The sequence below is a fragment of the Pleurodeles waltl genome, chromosome 4_2 (genome assembly GCF_031143425.1).
Source record: "Pleurodeles waltl isolate 20211129_DDA chromosome 4_2, aPleWal1.hap1.20221129, whole genome shotgun sequence".
Classification (NCBI taxonomy): Eukaryota; Metazoa; Chordata; class Amphibia; order Caudata; family Salamandridae; genus Pleurodeles; species Pleurodeles waltl.
This window is the reverse complement of record NC_090443.1, coordinates 26,535,108-26,557,833: the sequence shown is the minus strand read 5'-3', so window position 1 is coordinate 26,557,833 and position 22,726 is coordinate 26,535,108. Positions and strand designations below refer to the sequence as shown.

Below are 22,726 nucleotides of genomic sequence, written 5' to 3'. Positions count from 1 at the left end.
CCCCACTGTAATTTCAATTGCTTCAGGCTTCTAGAGTCCAATTGCAGCTCCTTCCCCATTCAGTCTATTATATTCAGTATATTTGAGGAGACAAGTTCACTGCTTGTTCCATGTTATTCTTCAAAATAATTGAAGAATAAAATGCCTTGCACATTGTTGTTTCCAGGTCCTCAGTTCATGCTTCATGAGGGAAGATTCATTTTTCTTCAAAGCCATTTTTAATGTTCCCTGCAGACTTCCCCACAGGGTGTTCTCCACTTCTTTCTGTGTGGTACCCCAAAAGGACTCTTGCTTTGCTTGTTGCAGTTGAAGGCTTCTGAGAAGTTGAGGTTGTCTGTGCAATCTCTTAACAAGGAGAGTTTGCTGTAAAGCAAGGCAGTCTGTGATGTCCCACTCTATTTGCAAGTTGTGTCCTATATGATTTGTCTTATGTAAACTACTCACTCTATGGAATATTGTCCAGTCTTGAAATAATTTTATTTGTGTGTGAAACATTGATGGCCTATGGGGTGGATTTGTGTAGGTCTTTGAGGGTCCGTCCCTCATATCTCATCGGAAAGTCTTTTCATGAATGTATAGATGGGTGGAGGGAAGGAGTTCCCTGTAAGGAGATGCCTCCGTGGCATGGTTACCCCCTGACTTTTTGCCTTTTTCTGATGCCAGTTATGATTGAAAGTGTGCTGGGACCCTGCTAACCAGGCCATAGCACCAGTGTTCTTGCCCTAAACTGTACCTTTGCTTCCACAATTGACACAGCCCTGGCACCCAGAAAAGTCCCTTGTAAATGGTAACCCTGGTACCAAGGGTCCTGATGCCAGGGAAGGTCTCTAAGGGCTGCAGCATGTCTTACGCCACCCTGGGGACCCCTCACTCAGCACATGCACACTGCCTCACAGCTTGTGTGTTCTGGTGGGGAATAAATGACTAAGCCAACATGGCACTTCCCTCATAGTTCCATAATGGCTACACTGAAATCTGGGAAATTTGGTATCAAACTTCTCAGCACAATAAATGCACACTGATGCCAGTGTGGAATTTATTGTAAAATACACCCAGAGGGCATCTTAGAGATGCCCCCTGAATACCAGTCCGGCTCCTAGTGCTAGGCTGACCAGTTTCTGCCAGCCTGCCACAACCAGACGAGTTGCTGACCACCAGGGAGAGTGCCTATGTCACTCTGTGGCCAGGAACAAAGCCTGTACTGGTTGGAGGTGCTTCTCACCTTCCCCTGCAGGAACTGTAACACCTGGCGGTGAGCCTCAAAGGCCGCTGGTACTTAACTACTGGCAGACTAGAACCGGAGCACCCCTGTTCTTCATAGGCGCCTATGTGTTTTGGGCACCTCTTTGACCTCTGCACCCGACCGGCCCTGTGCTGCTGGTGTGGTAACTTTAGGGTTGCCTTGAACCCCCAACGGTGGCCTGCATATGCCCAGGAACTTAGACTTGTAAGTGTCTTACTTACCTGACAAACTAACCATTACTTTCCTCCCCCAGGAACTGTTGATTTTGGCACTGTGTCCACTTTTAAAATAGCTTATTGCCATTTTAACCAAATCTGTATGCTATTGCTCTAATTCAAAGTTCCTAACTTACCTGTGTGGAGTACCTTGCATTTTACGTATTTACTTCAAATCTTGAACTTGTGGTTCTAAAAATAAATTAAGAAAATACATTTTTCTATACAAAAACTATTGGCCTGGAGTTAAGTCTTTGAGTGTGTGTTCCTCATTTATTGCCTGTGTGTGTACAACAAATGCTTAACACTACCCTCTGATAAGCCTACTGCTCGACCACACTAACACAAAATAGAGCATTAGAATTATCAAATTTTGCCACTATCTTACCTCTAAGGGTAACCCTTGGACTCTGTGCACACTATCTCTTACTTTGAGATAGTATATACAGGGCCAACTTCCTACATTCCCCCTCCAGGTTATTGACGTTGGGAAATATGTTGCAGCATTGACCCTGAGGGGAGTGCTCACTCTAGCTTAATCATGTCTGGTCCTGGAAGGTTGCCCTGGGACATCCAGGCTTTGAAGCCAGGCCTGCAGACCACCTGTCTCCCCTTCCTCCTGCCTTGGTGACATCTCTCCTCCTTCAGTAGACCTCCAGCGACCCAGGGGGCATGATTTCACCCAAGCAGCTCCAGGCCTCTGATCTGGGGCGTCTGTGGATAAGTCCCCATGCTACTGTGTGGGCACCACCCTCTTGGATCTGCTTGGCAGCTCTTTGTCTTGCGATCCGTTTCTCTGGTGGTTGCCATCACTGTCCATCTCCTGCTGGTTGTCAGTTACACTTGTACTAGGGAAGCATAGCCACCCTCTGATGCCTCATTGTTATGATCAAGCACCTTTGTTCATCTTTATCCTGATGAGTGGTGATGGACCCTAGAAGTTTGCTTCCACCATGTGGGCTTGCATGCTGTGCCCCCACATTTTTTTTTTAAGTTTGGTTCCTTTCTTTCCACTGTGGCATCCATTGAACGATCTATTGCAAGCTGGGTTGCAGCCTACATTACTATATGCACATGAAAGACTAAAAAGCCTCTTGCAGAAAGGCCTGGAACTAACTCCAGTAGAGGGGACAGGCAGCTAGAGCTGCTCCCATAAAGAATGTCAGCAACTCAGAGAGCTGTATGTATCCAGCTTTGCTATAAGAGCACACCTTTTGCTGCTCATTAGTTTTTTATTCAGACAACAGAGCAGTTGTCATAGCAGCTGTTTATACACAATCTTTTTGCACAAGTTCTCATGTATGTCTTTTTTTCTTCAAGATTAACTTGCTACTTCATTCTACTGTTCATGAATATTAAAGATAATCCCATGATAGGAAGGAAACGTTACCTATTAATTATTCTGGTTCTCCATTATAGGTATCTAATTTAAATACATCACCATTCTTCTTCCCTTCCCAAAAAACTAATGACTAGGTAAAAGGAGTGTTCCTTGTCCAGTCTTTCACCTAACAATGATCTGGCAGTGGGGCAGCTAAACATGTTTATCTCCCTGCAAAATGTAATCCCTATTCCTACTTGTTATATTTTTTTAAAGAGCTGACCTTATATCAGCCAAATGTATTTAATAGTAATAATTGACAACTTACAGTGGGTTAAAAAAGCGACATGTTTCCTTTAAAAAAAAACTTGATTTCTTCACAAAAATGTCTTTGAAAATGTTACAATTAAAAAATGTGTCCTGGGATACTGTACATCGACCTAGACATTTTTCTGTTTAAAAATTCAAAGAAAATTCCCAGATGGAGAGAGAAATGCATTGGAAAACAGATTTTTGAACTCATGAGACTTACATGGCTGGTCACCAATGGCAGAATTTATTTTCAGATTAATGGCCACTTGAATAGCATATGCTTGCTTTTCTGAACACGTGTAGTGAGCATTGTTGGATATGTGATTAGATTTCATCATACAATTTATTGATGATCTTGAATTACATGATGCCTGCTGGACTAACTGGCTGTACAACCTCTGTGTGGCCAGGCACCCCTAATATCATCCTACTATCTGTGCTACAAAATGGGCAGCAGACTACAGCATATTCGCTAGGCTTTTCTTTAATGGTTCTACAAACACTTTACACTGTGAATTGTCTCCCTGTGAATTAGGTTGCCTACCTTGAGTCAGTTAGGTCACAATCTATAAACACGTAGGACATTTAGTAGAGGAGAGGCTGGTGTGTTAAAGGGTGCACTTATATGGAATGCTTTCAATGAGGGAATATTGGTTGACACTTGTAGCACCATTGTTTGATGTCTGGCTGATGAACCAGGCATTGGTGCTGCAAAGCAGACTTTGTGGAATATGTAAGAAATTAGATAGTAGGCACTTGATGCCTAGCCACATTGTTGCTATTAGAAGATGATCGGGAGAGAATTTGATGTTCTACAACTCTGACAATCTTTCTTGTGATTTAGAGATCCACGGTGCAAAGCCACATAGCCGCCCCCAAACCAGGACCTCTGGAGCAGATGCAGGTGCATGGAGTCCAGCCAGTACTTGTCGCTCAGGAGGTATGGAGACTTTGTGGACCTGGTTGTGTGTTACCTGATTATCCCAAGCTATGTGCTGTTACAGAACCTTCTTTGAGGATCCTCTCCAATCAGAATTCGAACACTATGAAGACAGTACTGTGCCCAGCCCCCACCTCACAAATCAGAACATGCGTTCTGAGCAGAAAATTCTTCTCTCCTAGGCAACCCTTCAATCATGGCACCAGCAACTCTTAGAAGATGACACTATTGTACGAGATTACATTTATGCATTGTATTTCCATCTGTATAACCAGCTCATTTATTTAGAGTGCAGACTTTCCCTGTGAGTTTTACTCTACGCTGACCCATCCAGTCAGCACATAGTCATTTTCTATAACCTTCCATTTTCTGGATAACTCTTTCAATTTCTGCTCTTCCAACTACATTGCAGGTATCCCCCTACTTCACACCCCTCTCTGTCACCGCACAGACATATTCCACAGACTAACTCAAACAGAGCAGATGCTCCAGTCAGAGTGCCAGCATCCTGTAGAGACCACCATCTCTGAGGAACTTCTCAATACCATGTAAATATTTCCTGAAGATTCTTCCCTTCTGAGGATCTCCATCAGATTGCATGCTATGTCTTATGACATTCTGTCTTCCTGAGGAGGCCTTCAATAAAGGCCACTCGGGTACTCCCAGAAGATCTTCCCTCTCTGAACAGGTTCTCCAACCAGAATGTAGGCCATTGTAGTCTTCACTTCCTCCCTACCACACCTGTACACTGGGTAGCTGTGCTGCATTAGCCCTAAGGCAAGCAAGGTAAGTGGACCTCACTGTGCCTTGTTAGGTAGTGCAAGCCATATAATTAAAGCTGGACCTCACTCCGATCTTAAAAGGCAGAAACTGGGCACTGCCTGCTTCTACTTCTATTCTGGGAGAAAGTTGCTTTTTGCGGCAAACCTAGACTGATTGCATGTGGTTGGTTCTTGTTAGGAGCTGTACCTTAAGGGAAAACAATGGGTTGGAATGTGGCTGAGAGTGGTTACCAGTGGTTGAAAGGGTGTCTCTAGTCACTACGCACCAACTTTGTCCACAGCACTTCCAGTTAGGGCTCACCCACCTTCCACTCTCCTTTGACTTCATTTGGGGGGATCTGTGTTCAATATATTCCATTTCTATTTGTCTTCATTGAACTGTTTTATGCATGTGATGTCTTTGTTCTCATGAGTCCTGTTGTCTTGTTTGCTTCCTCAGAGGTCGGTTGTGCAGTCCACAACTCAGGTTCCTAAATCCAGCCCGGTACAACAGCTGGCAGTACAAGGCCTGCAGCCGGTGCATACTACACAGGAGGTAGGGCACCTTTCATGGGGATATGGTGCCTCAATGAAGGTAGTGTGCCTCACAGGATGTCAGCCTTCTCTTTGGAGGGGGCTGTAGGTATGTCTCAAGCAGTGGGCTTCATTGCAAGGGGAAGGCTTCCTACTAGGTGACGGAGTGCATTACAGATGGCAGGTTGCTTTGTAAAGCGCAGGGAATCCCCCAAGCGGCAAACTGTTTTGAAAGAGGTGGCTAACACCACTATATATATTTTTTTACTTTTTTTTTTTTTTGAAACACATAAACAAACTTAGGTGCACAAGTTAGTCAGTGTACAGATATATACATGGTTTCCTGTCATGCAAATCCCTATATGACGCCACTAAAGTTACTCCAGTATTGGAACTTTCATAGATTCACATGCTTGAATCATTCCCCGTCGTCGAGATGGGAGTCCCGGTATAAATTTTCATAAGTAATGTTAAAACATATTGAAGAGAAAAAGGCCCAAGGCCTCTTCAATTTGATAGTCTATCAGAGTCATTTTGTGAAAAGGACCAAACTTGATCCTCCACCAATCAGGCGACAGCACCCTTCAAAACCTCCTGAGAGAAGCTCTAGCACCTCAGATTTTCTACCGCACGTCATGCTAGGGAGTCTCCTCAGAGCTCTGCTCTGTTTTCACACCTTTATTCAGCTCTTTTTCTCTCAGAGAAACTCAATTATTTTGATTTGTCAGCTATTTTTCAACTATGTCTGACAAGGAAAAGAAAAGTCTCTTTAGAGACTGCAAGACTTGTGGGAAGAAAAGACTTAATTCTGAAGATCCTCATCAAGACTGCATTTACTGCCGCTATCCAGATCATTCAGCCAAGGACTGTAAGATTTTCCGTACTTTTTCTTCTAAAACCTTAAAGGATAGAGAAGGCAGATTACTAATATAGCTGCAGAAACTGAAGCATAGGAAGGATCCAGTTTCTGATTCTGAGAGTGAGGAATCATCCACTTCCAAGAGATCAACTAAAAGAGCAAGATCACGCTCTAGATCTCCCTCACAAACTTCAAGGAAAGCCCTCAAAAAGACTGCTTCAGGGTCTTATAAGGGTCGCAGCCCATCTTCTTCCCCAACTAGACTCTCAAGTAAAGAGGGGAAAAAACATTCTTCCAGTTCTGAGAGGCACAGGAAATCCTCATCTGTTCCACCATCTGTGCCTTTCAAAAAGCCATCTTCTGTGACTGGAAAAAAGGCCTCGTCGACGGATTCCCCGTCAACGGCACCGTCGGTGGGCGCATTGCCGACGACTCCAACTACTTTAGGTGTTCCGTCGTCCATGGCTCCGTCGGCGACATCGTCGATGAGTACACCACCGTCGACGAGAACTACAACGACGACTTCAGCGTCGACGACCGTCTACACCTCGTCATCGTCGACGGCGCTGATGTCAGTATCAGCTTTACCGTCGACGAGGACTTCGTCGACGGTAGACTCGTCGGCGAAGCTTGCGGCTATTAAAATAACAGTGCGTCCAGCATCGACGGCACCGTCTACGACAAAGTCAGTTTACACGTCGTCGACGAGATCGTCGACAACACCGTCGACGAGGGAAAAATACCAAAAAAGAACAGAAACATTAACTCCAACCCACACTTCACCTAGTAAGGTATCCTCCCTGGTACCAGTACATCTTTTGGAGGGAGATGATGATTCAGACGAAGATGGGCCTTTTGGTAAGGCCCACAGCCCCTCTGAATTGAATGTAAAATATCAGGAAGAGGAGGAATATGAGGAAGCTTATGATCCCCAGGCTTCCTTGGAGCATCAGCAGTATCAACAGGGAACGTATATCCCTTCCGACCTGCTTACTGGCCTTAGAGCCATGTTGGTGGATTATAACAGAAGGTTTCCTCCACAAGGAGAACAGCCTCATCCATCGCCCATTTCTGGTCCTTCTACTCCACATCAAAGACCGACGACTTTACATCTCACAGATGTGGCTACCCCAGACATGACAATTCCCCAGGACACTGACATTTCAGATGGAGATCAAGAAGAAGGAGAGCTCATAGATGCTCACTCAGAGTGGGACGAGTATATTATTCCTGCTCCATCTTCTCCTTCTCATTCGAAGGTGGAGTCCCCACCTGAAGACATTGGAAGTTTTCACAATCTCTTAGAGAGGGCAGCCAAGCGCTTTGCATTACCGCTACCTACGAAGCAAACAGATTGTTTCCTTTATGATTTTAAAGAGCCCTTCCAGAAGTCTGTGCGTTCCATCCCGATGGTGAACTACTTGTGGGAAGAAGGCCTTAAAGTCATGACTAATCCAGCAACAGTCACAGCAGTTTTACCACGTCTGGATAAGAAATACAAAGCTCCTGATGATGCCCCAACATGCTTGACAGGCCATCTTCCTCCAGATTCGGTAGTAGCTCAAGCGGCTCAAAGAAGATCAAAGAATCCTTCTGCTCCAATTTCTGCGCCCCCAGATAAGGAGGGTAGAAGGCTAGACAACATAGGAAAAAGATTTTCTTCTATGGCCAGCTTAGTGCTTAGAGCTGCCAACTCCTTAGCTATTTTGTCTCGATACGACAGACAGCTTTGGGCAGATAGTGCACCTTTCATTAGTCAACTGCCAGAAGACGTAAAATAGGAGGCAAATAAGACTGTGCAAGAGGGTCAACGCGCGTCTGCAGAGCTTATAGACTGCGCAATGGACATAGCGACCACTGCTTTCAGACAGCTTGCAGGCGCTGCTGTATTAAGAAGACAGGGCTGGCTCAAAGCCACCTCATTTCGTCCAGAAGTCCAGAATAAGATCCTAGACTTACCCTTTGATGGCCAAGCGTTATTTGGGAAACATGTGGACGAAGCCCTACAGTCAATTAAAACGGACACGGACACTGCAAGGTCACTAGGGACCCTGCAATATCGGAAATTGTCCTTTCGCCCTAGGGGGCGCGGCCAGCCCTCTTACAGAGGAGGGTATCAACAACAGAGATACTCTTCCTATCCGTCATCTTCACAACAATTTTGGCCATACTATTCCCAAAGACAACCGACTCAACCAGCCTATAATAGACCGGCAAGCCGTGGACGCTCAACCCGCCCTGCTAAGGATGCAGCTCGTAGAACCTGATGTCTTCGAAACGCCGGCTACGCCCAGTCTTCCTCCTATCACCCTGGGCGGAAGAATTTCCTTATTTCTCAGTCAATGGCAAACCATTACGTCAGACAAGTGGGTCCTACAATTAGTGGAACGGGGCCATACTTTAGAATTTGTCCAGAAACCTCCCCCCAACCCTCCCCGGTGGACTCCTTCAAGATACCCTCAACAACTCAAAGAAGAGGTCTACAAGCTCCTTCTCAAGGGAGCTATAGAGAAGGTGCCGCGGGTTCAAAGAGGAACAGGATTTTATTCCAGGTTCTTCATAATTCGAAAAAAGTGGAAGGATTGGAGACCGATCCTCGATTTAAGGCAACTAAATGTATACCTAAAGAAGCAATCGTTTCGAATGATCAGCCTGCAAGACGTCCTTCTGCGTCTCAATCAAAGAGATTTTATGTCATCGCTAGACCTCAAGGACGCATACTTCCACATACCAATTCACCCTGCCCACAGAAAGTATCTGAGATTTATCGTAGTCGGGAGTCATTTTCAATATCGCGTCCTTCCCTTCGGGCTCAAATCAGCCCCAAGAATATTTACCAAATGCCTAGCACCAGTGGCAGCCTTTCTCAGGAGAAGAAAGCACCAGGTCTTTCCATACTTAGACGACTGGTTAATAAAGGCAAAGACTTACACAGGAGCACACAAGTCAACAAGAAAGTGCGTTTCCTTGCTGACCAATCTCGGATTCACGATCAACTGGGAGAAGTCCAACCCTCTACCAGGCCGCAGTATTACTTTTCTGGGAGCAAAACTGAACACGGAATCCGGCATCGCATGTCCCACGTTAGAGAGACAACAAAGGTTACTAACCCTAGGGAGTTTCATACAAAGAAGACGAAAGGTTACAGTCCGTCTCTTCAAATCACTATTGGGCATGATGTCTTCATGCATACCTCTGATCCCTCTGTGTCGGCTAAAGATGCGCCCCTTACAGGAGCAGCTAAACCGTCAATGGCTTCAAGTATCAGGAACTTTCGAAGACCAGATACAAATTACTCCGATAATGATCAAAACTCTCAAGTGGTGGTCTCAAAAGCATCATCTCTCAATCGGTCTCTCGTTTCTTCAACAGCCAGCCCCGTGGACCATAACAACAGATGCCTCACTGGAAGGCTGGGGCGCAGTATTACAGGACCTGAAAATAAGTGGCAGATGGTCAACTCATCTGGCATCAAGGCATATCAATTGGCTAGAACTCAGGGCAGTGCACCTTGCTTTACAAGCGTTTCTCCCAAGAATCCATGGATCGCGAGTGGTGATAAGAACGGACAACACCACTACGATGCACTATCTCAACAAACAAGGAGGTACAAGATCTCTCACCCTCTCCAGGGAAGCCCAAGCGATCTGGAACTGGGCCTCGCAGCAAGGCGTCACACTGTCGGCAGTGCACTTGCCGGGAATAAACAACAAAGCAGCAGATGCACTCAGCAGACAGAAATCGGAATGCCACGAGTGTGAATTAGACCAGACGGTACTCACCCAGATTTTTTCCCAGTGGGGAACACCAACAGTGGATCTGTTTGCGAAGAAGGACAGCGCCAAATGCCAGTTCTTCGCAAGTTGGCATCACCAAAAGGGATCTTGAGGGAATGCGTTTTCGATAGTCTGGTCAGACATCTTTGCTTACGCCTTTCCTCCCATTCCGTTGATCCCAAGGGTCCTCACGAAGATGAAAACAGAACCATGCACTCTCATACTGATAGCCCCGTATTGGCCGCGCCAACATTGGTTCACAGAGCTCCTCATTCTCTCAGTCAAACCTCATATTCCGCTGGAGCCGTTACCTCATTTACTAACAATGAACAACGGCCAAGTTCGACACCCCGATCCACACTCAATGCGGTTAGCGGCATGGCTCCTCACCACAGAGAATTTGCGCATTTAAATATCCAGCAGGACTGCAGAGATATTTTGTCACAGGCCAGAGCGGATAGCACTAACAAGGCGTATCAGTGTAAATGGAGGAGATTCTGTGCCTGGTGTCATCAACGTCAAATTGACCCTTTTCTTTCACTGCCAGAAGAGATTTTGCCGTATCTCTTAGAGTTAGCTCGATTTGGCCTAGCACACTCGTCCATTAAAGTTCATGTAGCAGCCATAGCTGCATACAGACGTTCAGAGGACACACCCTTGCTCTTCTCTTCTCGGCTGATTAAGAGATTTCTAAAGGGGGTGTTCAGGGTTTACCCTCCTTTCAGACCTCCACCTCCTTCGTGGAACCTGAACATTGTTTTGGCACAACTGATGAAGCATCCTTTTGAACCGATCCACCGTGCTTCCCTCAAACATTTATCGTGGAAGGTTGCCTTATTGATAGCTCTTACATCAGCTAGGCGGGTCAGTGAGGTACAAGCGCTCTCCATCCAAGAGCCATTCCTACAGTTTAAACAAGATAGACTACTAATGCGCACTAACCCGCATTTTATTCCAAAGGTTCCGTCAGACTTTCACATTAACGAACCTTTGGTCTTCAAGTCTTTTTCCCCTCATCCATCTACTCCAGCAGAGAGTGCATTACACTCTCTAGACGTGAAAAGATGCGTTCAATTTTATTTGGACAGGACAAAAGCTTTTCGACGCTCTAATCAGCTATTTGTGGCGTACAGTGCCCCTAGGAAGGGGTACCCGCTATCCAAGCAGAGTATTTCAAGATGGATCGCCTCTGCTATTCGCTTCTGCCATCAGGCAGCGGGCAAACCTTTGCAGTCATCTGTGCATGCTCACTCGACGAGAAAAGTCTCATCGTCAGCGGCACTGTTTGCCGGAGTGCCACTACAAGACATATGTAGGGCAGCAACATGGAAGAGCTGTCATACCTTTACTAAGCACTATTGCTTGGAGTCCCTCTCGCACGGAGAGGTAGCAGTGGGCCAAGCAGTTCTCAGGAATCTCTTCAGGTGAAGGTGAGCCATTTCTCCTACATCCCTCCATCCTAGAAAAGGTATGCACATCAAAAAAAAAAAAAAAAAAAGAAATGTATCTAAAGATAATAGAACACTATCATAATCCCATAGTAAGCGGGTTATCAGATATTGATCAGCTTACATTACTGTCTTATGTTTTAATACTGGTTTGTTATTTAAATTTCAGCATGTATCTTCACAGGAATATACCTATTTATATTAGAGATAAAAACATACTGTTATTTATGTATATATACGTGTGTATAGATAGATGTGTATATATGTATATCTATATATAGATATATATGTAGGGACATATGTCAGTACACTCATATACTTCATCACTTTATACATGATGATGATAAGGTTTTGTGGTCTAAGATAACCTGTTTATTAAAAGGGTTGTCATTTTACAATGTGCATACTTATTGCTTTCTACTCTGATTCAAGCATGTGAATCTATGAAAGTTCCAATACTGGAGTAAGAAAATAAGTTACTTACCTGTAACTGTAGTTCTCCAGTATTGGAATCTTTCATAGATTCACATGCGACCCACCCACCTCCCCGGAGAAGCTCACTTCACCTCTTTCTTTCTAGTAGTACATATACTCATTGTAATATACGCACTTGTGCGTGGAAAATCGGAGGTGCTAGAGCTTCTCTCAGGAGGTTCTGAAAGGTGCTGTCGCCTGATTGGTGGAGGATCAAGTTTGGTCCTTTTCACAAAATGACTCTGATAGACTATCAAATTGAAGAGGCCTAGGGCCTTTTTCTCTTCAATATGTTTTAACATTACTTATGAAAATTTATACCGGGACTCCCATCTCGACGACGGGGAATGATTCAAGCATGTGAATCTATGAAAGATTCCAATACTGGAGAACTACAGTTACAGGTAAGTAACTTATTTTCTTCATGTGTATTGCAAGATACGCCTGGTATGTGAGGAATAATGGAAGTGCAACAAAAGACATTTGTGTATAGAATAAAAGTAAGGAAAGACAGTGAAAAGCATATCCCAAAAATTGAAAAAGAGGGCTTCTACAGCACACCAAAGTCTTTAGACTCAAATTCACTCCCTGGGAAAGGATTTTAAGGAAATGCCACTTGGGACCTTCCATTGTTATTTTAGCATGTAAGAAATTATAATTTTTTCTTAAGTGTTCCAGGGATCCTGCGCATAGGCAGAACTATTCATTGTTCGTAAAGTCAGGGAAGATTTGCTGGATTGGAAAACTCAATTTACAAGTAAATATCCTCCTAGTTGCTGTGCTGCTGTTGGATATTCATCATAAAGGCTTTAGCTGGAACAATTAATTTAGTCCAGGTTCATAATTATACATAAGGGTTATCGAATATATCATTAAAACTTCTCAGTATGTACTTTATTTGCTATGAAAGTTGAAAATGCTAGATCAACTTAAACAACATCAGTAAAAAAAGTTTATTCGATATGTTTAGCAGAGATGCAGTAGTTAGATAAGTGAAGTGTATTTCACTCTTGAACCCAAATCTTCCTGTTTCCCTTCTGTCTTGCTATGATAGAACAAAATACAGCAAGTGTACAATGCAAGGAGTGTAATTTTAATTGTATTATTATTACTGAATGTCAGATTGTTCTATTCACAACTTTCCATACAGCAGTAAACTTCAGTCCCTTCAGTCTGCCATGCATGGATTGCATATAACACACATTACATCCTAGTCATCCTACTTTGAATATCTAAATTTACCAGGAATCTAAATATGGAATTCTTTTGTTTGCTGATGCACCCTGGCAATTTATAATGCAGGCTAAAAGGAGAGTTACATTAGAGACCGAAAGACTCATTCCTTCAATTGCAAAATGTGAGAATCGTTTGACGTGGCAGAGTTGACTCTTCTTTGATAGTGAAATTAGACTTTTTTCTTCAGTTGTTTGAAAAATGAAAATGAAGGAAAAGATTTGCTATGGTTTCTAATTTCATTCATAGCGATTGCATGGGCCAGCATGCTGAATATTAGTAAACCAAGGTTTTATATACTTGTCCTTTGGATATTCTCTAATGGTTTAGAGAGTGGCTGGATAGAACTAGAACTGTACAGGTGATCTCAGTTATCCAGTATTGGATCTTTCATAAATTCACATGCTTGAATCATCCCCGTCGTCGAAGTGGGAGTCCCACGGTACATAAAATAGCAATAAATAATAAAAAAAATGTTTTTGCCATAGGCTATAATGGAGCCAGAGCTTGCTCATATAGCCTATCCATGTCCTTTTGTGAAAGGACCCAAACCTGCCTGCTGTCCAATCAGGCACCAGCACCCTCTAGAACCTTCTCCAGAGAAGCTCCCTTCCTCAGATTTTCTACCGCACGTCGTATGAAGGGAGTCTCCCTGAGCTCTGCTCAGTTTTTTCTTCTACTTCAGAGATTTTCTCTCAAGAAAGCTTCAAATATGTCAGATTCTTCTAGAAAAGGCCTTTTCCGCCCTTGCAAGAGCTGTGGGAAGAAAAGGCTCCATGTGGATGACCCACATAAAGACTGTTTGTACTGTCTCTACCCACAACATCAGGTTAAGGACTGCAAAATATGTCGCACCTTCTCCACAAAGAGCCTCAGAGACCGGGAGGGCAGTCTCCTGACATGGTTACAGGCCAAATCCTGTACTTCAGGTGAGGAGAGTGGGTCAGAGAGGCCACATAAAAGGTCCAGATCTGAGGACCTAGGCCACATAGAGAAATCCAGGAAGAGGCAGAAATCTCATCATGGGAAGGGCTTACAGACTTCAGTCTCCTCTGAGCCTTCCTCTCCTCTTCAAAAGAAGGAGTCCTACCATCTATCTCCTTCTTCAGAGCCTTCCACTTCTGGAAAAATGACTCTAAAAATTAGATCAACGACGACAACACCGTCGGCGACCGTGACGACGACGACGGTACCTACATCTACCGTCTCCACTTCATCGTCGACGGGACCGTCGTCAGCGTCGACGACCTTAACATCGACGGTAAGGGATCCGATCCCCTCTCTCCAGACTCCATCGGCACCGTCGACGACTGCCCCGTCGACTATAACTTCAGCGACGCCATTCTCATCGGCGCTATCGCCATCGGCGGGGTCAAAGAAACTACAGTCGACGACACTACCGTCGACGATACTACCATCGACGAAACCATCGTCGACGAAACCATCGTCGGCGAAACCATCGTCGGCGACGCCACCGTCGACGAAGCCACCGTCGACGAGACCACCGTCGACGGAAAAATCTGTACCATCCACGGCTGCATCAACTTTCACGCCATCGACAGCAGTGATGCCTAGTAGACAGGTTGAGGCCACTCCTACCTCTTCCAGGTCTCCAGATCTCCGATCCATGGTCAGCATCAGAAATCTACCTGCACAGGACATTTATCCAACCAACACATCTCCAAACAAGGTGTCGGCTTTACTACCTAGTCATCTTCTTGACTGGGAGGAATCGAACGAAGGTCCTTTCGGAGATGCACATAGCCCTTCGCAGCTCCATGTCAAATACCAAGATGACGATGAAGAGGATGAGTATGAACAGTATCAACCATACTACTCTCATCAGGACCAATACTATGAAACATGAGAGCCTCAACACAGAGACACCGTACAAATGCCTTCCTCCTTAATCCAGGATTTACAATCCATGCTTCAGGATTATAGGAGAAGGTTTCCAGCGGAAGGTCAACCACCGGCACCGGTCTCTACGGTGACGCCAGTTAATGCTCCTCCTCCTCCAGCTACTCCAAGATCAACATCACATTCGGTGTTAGCTGCACCCCCCAGAGATGAAGGTTCCACTTCAGGGGAAGAAGAACAAGAAGAAGGAGAAATTTCCACTCCACAACATCCTACCGAGGAATGGGATGATTACTTGGCCCCCACTCCTTCTCCACCACCTCCTCGCCCCTCTGATTCTCCGCCCGAGGACATAGGTGGTTTCCATAATCTTATGGACAGAGCCGCAGTACGTTTTCACCTACCAACATCTGTCTCCCAATCGGAATGTTTCCTGCATGATTTCAAAGAACAATCACGGAAGTCGGTACGGTCCATTCCGATTATTGATTACATATGGAGCGAGGGCACAAAAATTATGCGGAATCCGGCTACGGTTCCTCCAGTTCCACAAAAACTGGATAAAAAATATAAGGCAACCCAAGATTCTCCGGCATGCCTTACTGGCCATCCAAAGCCTGATTCGGTCATCTCACAGGCTGCTCAAAGACGCTCCAAAAATTCATCAACGCCTATCTCCACTCCTCCAGACAAGGAAGGTCGCAGACTGGATAATATAGGCAAGAGATTCTCCTCCATGTCTGCGATCACTGTCAGAGCAGCAAATTCATTAGCAATTTTAGGCCGATATGATCGTCAAATGTGGTCCGACATGCAACCTTTCCTGGACCTCATCCCAGAAAATAAGCAAGAAGAGGCACGAAAGATCCTACAGGAAGGTGAGCGTGCGTCTGAAGAGATTATTGACTGCGCTCTGGACATAGCCTCTACTGGTTTCCGCCAACTAGCGGGTGCCGCTGTCTTACGACGACAAGGTTGGCTCAAGGCCACATCTTTCAGACCAGAAGTGCAGTCCCGAATTCTAGACATGCCTTACGATGGGGAATCTTTGTTTGGCAAACATGTGGATGACGCACTTCAAACCATTAAGACGGACACAGACACGGCCAAGTCCCTGGGTACCCTGCAGTACAGGAAGCAGCCCTTTCGAGGGGCGAGAGGGAGAGGTTTCACCTCATTTCGAGGTTCCTTTCATAGACAATACCAGCAATCCCAGTACAGGCCTTCATACCACCAGCAGTACAGGCAATCATCGACTGCCTCCTATACCAGACAAGGAGGGAAACAAAGGCAGGGTTCACAATCCAGAGATCAACCCAGAAAGCAATGATCTTCCACAGGCACCGGCTATGCTCCCTCAATGCCCGCAACATCAACAAATAGGAGCAAACATTTCCAACTTCATCCAAGAGTGGAAGAAGATAACATCAGACAAGTGGGTGCTGGATATTGTGACAAGAGGTCATACCCTGGAGTTCACACAAAAGCCACCGCTTCACCCACCAACATCAGGCAGCTCTCTCCACCTTCGTCTGCTTAAAGCGGAAGTCTTCAGCCTTCTGGCCAAAGGGGCTATAGAGACAGTTCCTCTGCAGCAACGGGGTCTCGGATTCTACTCCAGTTTTTTCCTCATAAGGAAGAAGTCAGGAGAGTGGCGTCCTATATTAGACCTCAGGAAACTCAACAAGTTCCTTCGGAAACAATCCTTCAGGATGATCACACTGTCAGATATCTTGCACCTCTTGAATCCTGGAGATTTTATGACAACTTTAGATCTCCAGGACGCCTACTTCCACGTTCCAATACACCAAAAACATCGCAAATATCTCCGTTTTACAGTAGCCGGTGCCCGTTATCAATTCAGAGTCCTGCCATTTGGCCTCAGATCAGCTCCGAGAATCTTCACGAAATGCCTTGCCCCAGTCGCAGCCTCCCTCCGAAGCAAGGGTTTCCAGGTGTTCCCTTACCTGGACGACTGGCTCATAAAAGCTCTGTCATCTCTACTAGCCTCAAAAGCCACAGATGCCTGCCTAAGACTATTCAACAGTTTGGGTCTAACAGTGAACCTACAAAAGTCAGTCGTGTTTCCCCGCACGCAGGAGAGTTTTCCTGGGAGCAGAATTGGACACTATCCAAAACAAGGCATATCTTACCCTAGCAAGGCAGCAGAAGCTGACCCAATTGGCTTTCACAATCTCCGCAAGAAAGTTCGTTTCAGTACGACTATTCAAATCGCTTCTGGGCATGATTTCCTCAGCCATAGTCCTAGTACCGCTGGCAAGACTCAAAATGAGAGCTCTACAAGAAGAACTACAACTTCAATGGATCCAATCACAAGGATCCTTCGACAACTTAATAACCATCACACCAAGGATTCGGCAAACGTTAGAATAGTGGTCTCACATCGACCACCTCTCCCACGGTCTAACCTTTCTGGCACTAATAGCAGATTTCGTTATCACCACAGACGCCTCCTTGGAAGGATGGGGAGGCCACTTACAGGACATGCGCATTCAAGGCAGATGGTCCAAGCTCCAAAAAGAGATGCACATAAATCTGTTAGAACTGAAGGCGATTCATCTTACGCTCAAAGCTTTTCTGCCATGCATCGCAGGATTATCAGTGTTAGTCAGAACAGACAACACAACAAGCATGTTCTACATCAACAAGCAGGGAGGAACAAGATCCCTCTCCCTCTCAAGGGAAGCTCAGTCTCTCTGGAACTGGCTCACACAGAACAACGTCCGCCTCAGGGCAGAGCACCTGGCGGGGGTCAACAATGCTCTAGCGGACTCTCTCAGCAGGACAGATGACAACTGTCACGAGTGTGAACTCAACCAGACCATACTCGAGAGCATTTTCCAACGATGGGGTCGGACAATCCTACACCTGTTCGCCACCAATCTGAACGCCAAATGCCAGTTTTACGCCAGTCGATACCCACTCCCGGGGTCGTGGGGAAATGCTCTTTTGATAAGATGGTCCGGGATCTTTGCATATGCTTTTCCCCCCATTCCACTGATTCCCAGACTCCTCAGGAAAATGAAGACCGAATGCTGCAAGATCATTCTCATAGCCCCCAAGTGGCCGAGGCAGTACTGGTACACGGAGCTCCTCCTCCGGTCAATAGCCAATCCAGTCCGTCTCCCTTGCAACCACAATCTTCTATCGAAGAATCAGGGTCTCATCTTACATCCCGACCCAACTTCACTGCACTTGCATGCTTGGCTCCTGAGTTCAGAGAGTTCCAAGATATGAACATCGACCAAGAATGTAGGCTCATTTTATCTAAAGCACGAGCAGAGAGCACGAACAAGACATATATACTAAAATGGAAGAGGTTCTGTGTTTGGTGTTCTCAGAACAATTTTCACCCATCTCAAATCAATCCTGAGCAAATTCTTCCTTACCTGCTCTCCCTTTCCAAAGCTGGTCTTTCCTATGCATCAGTCAAGATTCACCTAGCAGCTATAGCCTCTTACAGACGATCGGCTAACATGCCGTCTATTGGTTCAACCAGAGTCATCAAACAGTTTATGAAAGGGTTGTTCCGCACCTTTCCTCCGGTACGCTTACCTCCGCCAGAGTGGCACCTTAATATTGTTCTCTCCCAACTCATGAAAGCCCCTTTTGAACCCATCCATAGAGCTGAACTCAAGTACATCACCTGGAAAGTGTCAACCTTGCTCGCTCTCACCTCTACCAGAAGAGTCAGTGATATACAGGCGTTCACTACTAAAGAACCCTTTTTAGTTTTTTCTGAGGATTTTGTTATGCTCCGAATCTATCCCAAATATATTCCCAAAGTTCCATCTTCGTTCCACCTCAATGAACCCGTTATTCTACGAACTTTTTTTCCAAACCCTACTACGATAGCAGAGAGAACTCTCCATTCTTTGGACATTAAACGATGCCTAAAATTTTACCTGCAAAGTACCAAGCACATCAGGAAATCAGACCAACTCCTAGTATCTTATTCTCTGGGACGTCAGGGAACAGGAGTAACCAAGGCCACTATAGCCCGATGGATTTCTTCAACAATCCAATTTTGTCACACCAAGGCAGGAAAACCCTTGACTAGGCGCCCGAGAGCCCACTCCACAAGAGCAGTCTCCACATTGGCTGCTTTGTTTCAAGGTATTGCCCTTGAAAAAATTTGCCAGGCTGCGACATGGAAAACTACGCACTCCTTTACGCAGCACTATTGTTTGGAGTCATCACAAAGAACAGACTCTCTAGTAGGACAAGCTGTGCTACGCCATCTCTTTCATTAAGGTGAGACTTTTCCTTAGTCATAGTCATATATGGTTTGAGATACAAATAACCATTTTTCTATTATGCTTCCATGTGAATATGTAAAGTGTATGTATGTACTTATGAATGTGTATGCATATACATGAATTATATATATATATATATATATATATATATATATATACACACGTACTTAAAGTATCTGTATTCCTTCGTAACTCACGGTCAAAAATGTATGAGTTTTCTATGATTGTTATTATTATTATGATTATTATTATTTATATTTGAGATGGAGGGTCTTCATGCTCGCACCCTCCACCCACGCTGGATACAATGTTTATCAACCATACTGCTGTCTATTCAGATTCAAGCATGTGAATTTATGAAAGATCCAATACTGGATAAGAAAACAAGTTACTTACCTGTAACTACAGTTATCCATTATTGGTATCTTTCATAAATTTACATGCGACCCACCCGCCTCCCCTTTGATGCTCGCATTTCCTCTCAGGTTTTAGTTTTTCACTCTTGTGCTGGAAAATCTGAGGAAGGGAGCTTCTCTGGAGAAGGTTCTAGAGGGTGCTGGTGCCTGACAGCAGGCAGGTTTGGGTCCTTTCACAAAAGGACATGGATAGGCTATATGAGCAAGCTATGGCTCCATTATAGCCTATGGCAATTTTTATTTATTTATTATTTATTGCTATTTTATGTACCGTGGGACTCCCACTTCGACGACGGGGATGATTCAAGCATGTGAATTTATGAAAGATACCAATACTGGATAACTGTAGTTACAGGTAAGTAACTTGTTTTCTTATCGCTACTTCTAAATATTCACTATTTTGTTCTCCAGTGTAAATCTTGGAATCTATAAACTATCCTGTGCGGGTAAACCTACATTTTTTGCTGCTCTCCTCCAACTGAATGTTCACTCGTTTGTTCGCCAATAAGTGTGTACATTTAGAGACAATTCTGTGAAGATCATTTCTTATTCCTCTCTGCCTTCATCCTGTGTGATTTTCACATATATGTTTTCTAGAATGTGTTTGAATTGATGTGCGATTTTGTGCTCTGAAAATGAAAGCTGTTTATCTGTAATTAGTAAGATCATAAACCTCTGTGTCCTGGGTATCACTCATATCCTAAATTCCCCAAACTACACACAGCTTGCTTCTAAAAAAAAGCAACTTCTGCAGTCATTGTGAACATGATCAAATTAAACTATTTGCACAACAGCTTAAAAGGTCAAAACATTGCATGTGGTACATGATGCATAATAAACCCCGGTTCCCAACATGTTTCCCACAAACACGACAACCAGGATTTAGGTTCACGATTTCCATTGAAGCTTTCTTTGTTCGTTTTAAAACAACTAGGATGGAAACAGTAGTGCAGAACTGATATTCACGATGAAATAGAGTGCAGCCCTACAGTAACCATAAGGATTTTAATGCCTGTATTTAAAATGCAGGTGCCGGCAACCCATTTAGGGATGGCAGATGCTTTCCTCTTCATAGAGATGTGTAAAGCAGGACAGAATGTTCATTAGCTAACAATGTCTTCCTCGAGTTAAGAGTGCTTCTTACTGTCCCCTGCCTCTAACCCCAGATGATATTTTCTTGGACTTTGTGGACTTCATCTTTCTCTCTTTTTATCATGCAGAACTCAGTCAGTCAGGTGTGCTTTATGGGTGTGAAAAGGAAGGAAGAGCAGAAGCCAGAGAACAAGGAGGAGGAACTGCTGCAGCCACCAGCCTCAGAGCAGTCAAGCAAGTTAGAGAGCAGTGTAGCAACACAACAGCTAGCCTGCCGCAATCTGAGAGGCACTGAGCACCGTTCGCACTACCTACAGTCACTCCAGACTGGCTCAGAGCAGTGGGTGGAGCTGGTCAGAGTTCTACCCCAGCAGAAAGTAGTGATGGAACAGATGCTGGTACCCAATCCTGAAAGGCCAGATCAAAGAGTTGAGGTGCAGAGGGTGCCTCAGGTGCTAGTGTTCGGGACAGCAGCTACTGCTCTTAAAGTAGGTCAAAGCCCGGTCAACCAGTAGTTAAAAGCATGCTACATCTTGGGGTGAAGGGAACTTCAATCCATGCCAGGACGAAGTCACATGTGGATTACTTCTCTTCCACTACAACAATCAACAAACATTCAAATAAATTGCTCAGTATTTTTGATGTCTAGACATGAGAGGGATAAAGTGTAGAGTCCACATAATGTGGAAACATATACATCATCATTATTAACCATATTAACAAATATGAAATAAGCCAATATTAAAATGAAGATGTGTTTTTTGAGGGGTAGTGATAAGATGAAGAACATTAAAGTGATGCACTTTCTTGATTTTAAAAAATGTGTAAGGTTTATATATAAAGATACATGATTTATCCTGACAGGTGAACCATTAGATTTAGTGCAGGGGCAGGTGCAAGGGCAGAGGTAAGTGTGGGGTTACATCTAAAAGTGAGTAGAGCTAGATTTAATGTACAGTAATTGTATCTAGTTGTGAGGTAGGGATATTGATGACTGCATTTTGTTGTCATTATGGGGTTCTTTATTATGGGATCTTCATTACTGTCAATTTAATATAAAATGAAAAATTCAGCAACCTGAATTCTTCATTTTGTATTCCCTGTTACTGTAATCCTTCATTCTGATGGATACATCTACCTGTGAATTCCTCACCTTTTGAATACCCCAGTGCAACATCATTAGACGGATTTGTTTTCTCTCTAGCTCTCCACTTTGACGAGGGAATCGAGGTTTTGTTGGCTCAATAGGCGACAAGGTGTCCACCCAAGAAGTCAGGGTTGAAACCTTGTCGGTAATGCGGAGGGCGGATGTCAATTACGGATCCGCATGAAGATTGTCTCTGATCATGATGTTGGGGCTGTGCTTTGTGTCAGAGTATGAATCCTAAGGCTCTGAAGGAGAGAGAAGTGAAATTATTCTTGGCCAGGGTGAAGAAGGACAAGAGAGGCTGTCGCAGATCCCTACCTTGGGTGGAGCCGCCTGTAGGAAACTGGTCTGTTATGTGGTGGACAACTATAGTGTTTGCACCTTTATACCAGGTCGAAGCATCCCCTATTAATTAGTGGGACAGACTATAGGAAGCTAGGACTCTCTAGTGGTAGCTGTGGTGAGGAGCCAAGACTCATCTAGGAGGAGTGTAAAGCACTTGCAGTTACTCCGGAATTGGAACTTTAATAGATTCACATGCTTGAATACTTCCGCGTTGTCGAGATGGGAGTCCCCGGTGGAATATACAACCTAGGCCTGTAAAAGTACATATAAAATACATGGCTCAGGCCTTAACTGAATAACCTATCACAGTAATTTTGTCAAATAGATCCAAACTCAAATTTGAACCAATCAGATTGACTCACCCCATAGAACCTCCTGTGAGAAGCTGCCTTCCCTCAGATTTTCCACTGCACGTCGTGCTGAGGAGTCTCCTTTGTGCTCTTCTCAAAACTTTTCTCTCAGAAGACTAC

At 44.6% G+C, this 22,726-nt stretch overlaps 1 protein-coding gene across 4 annotated transcripts in view; it reads left to right on the top strand.

Annotated features, from left to right (window-relative positions):
- Nucleotides 1–22,726, top strand: part of RFX1 (regulatory factor X1) — a 788,791-nt gene that overhangs the window by 93,360 nt on the left and 672,705 nt on the right. For 3 of the 4 annotated variants that reach the window (XM_069230453.1, XM_069230451.1, XM_069230452.1), the window contains 2 exons: nt 3,936–4,031; nt 5,253–5,348. In XM_069230453.1, coding sequence (XP_069086554.1) covers nt 3,936–4,031; nt 5,253–5,348 — 192 coding nt within the window. The remainder of the gene's footprint in view (nt 1–3,935; nt 4,032–5,252; nt 5,349–22,726) is intronic. The other variant, XM_069230454.1, reaches the window with a different exon arrangement.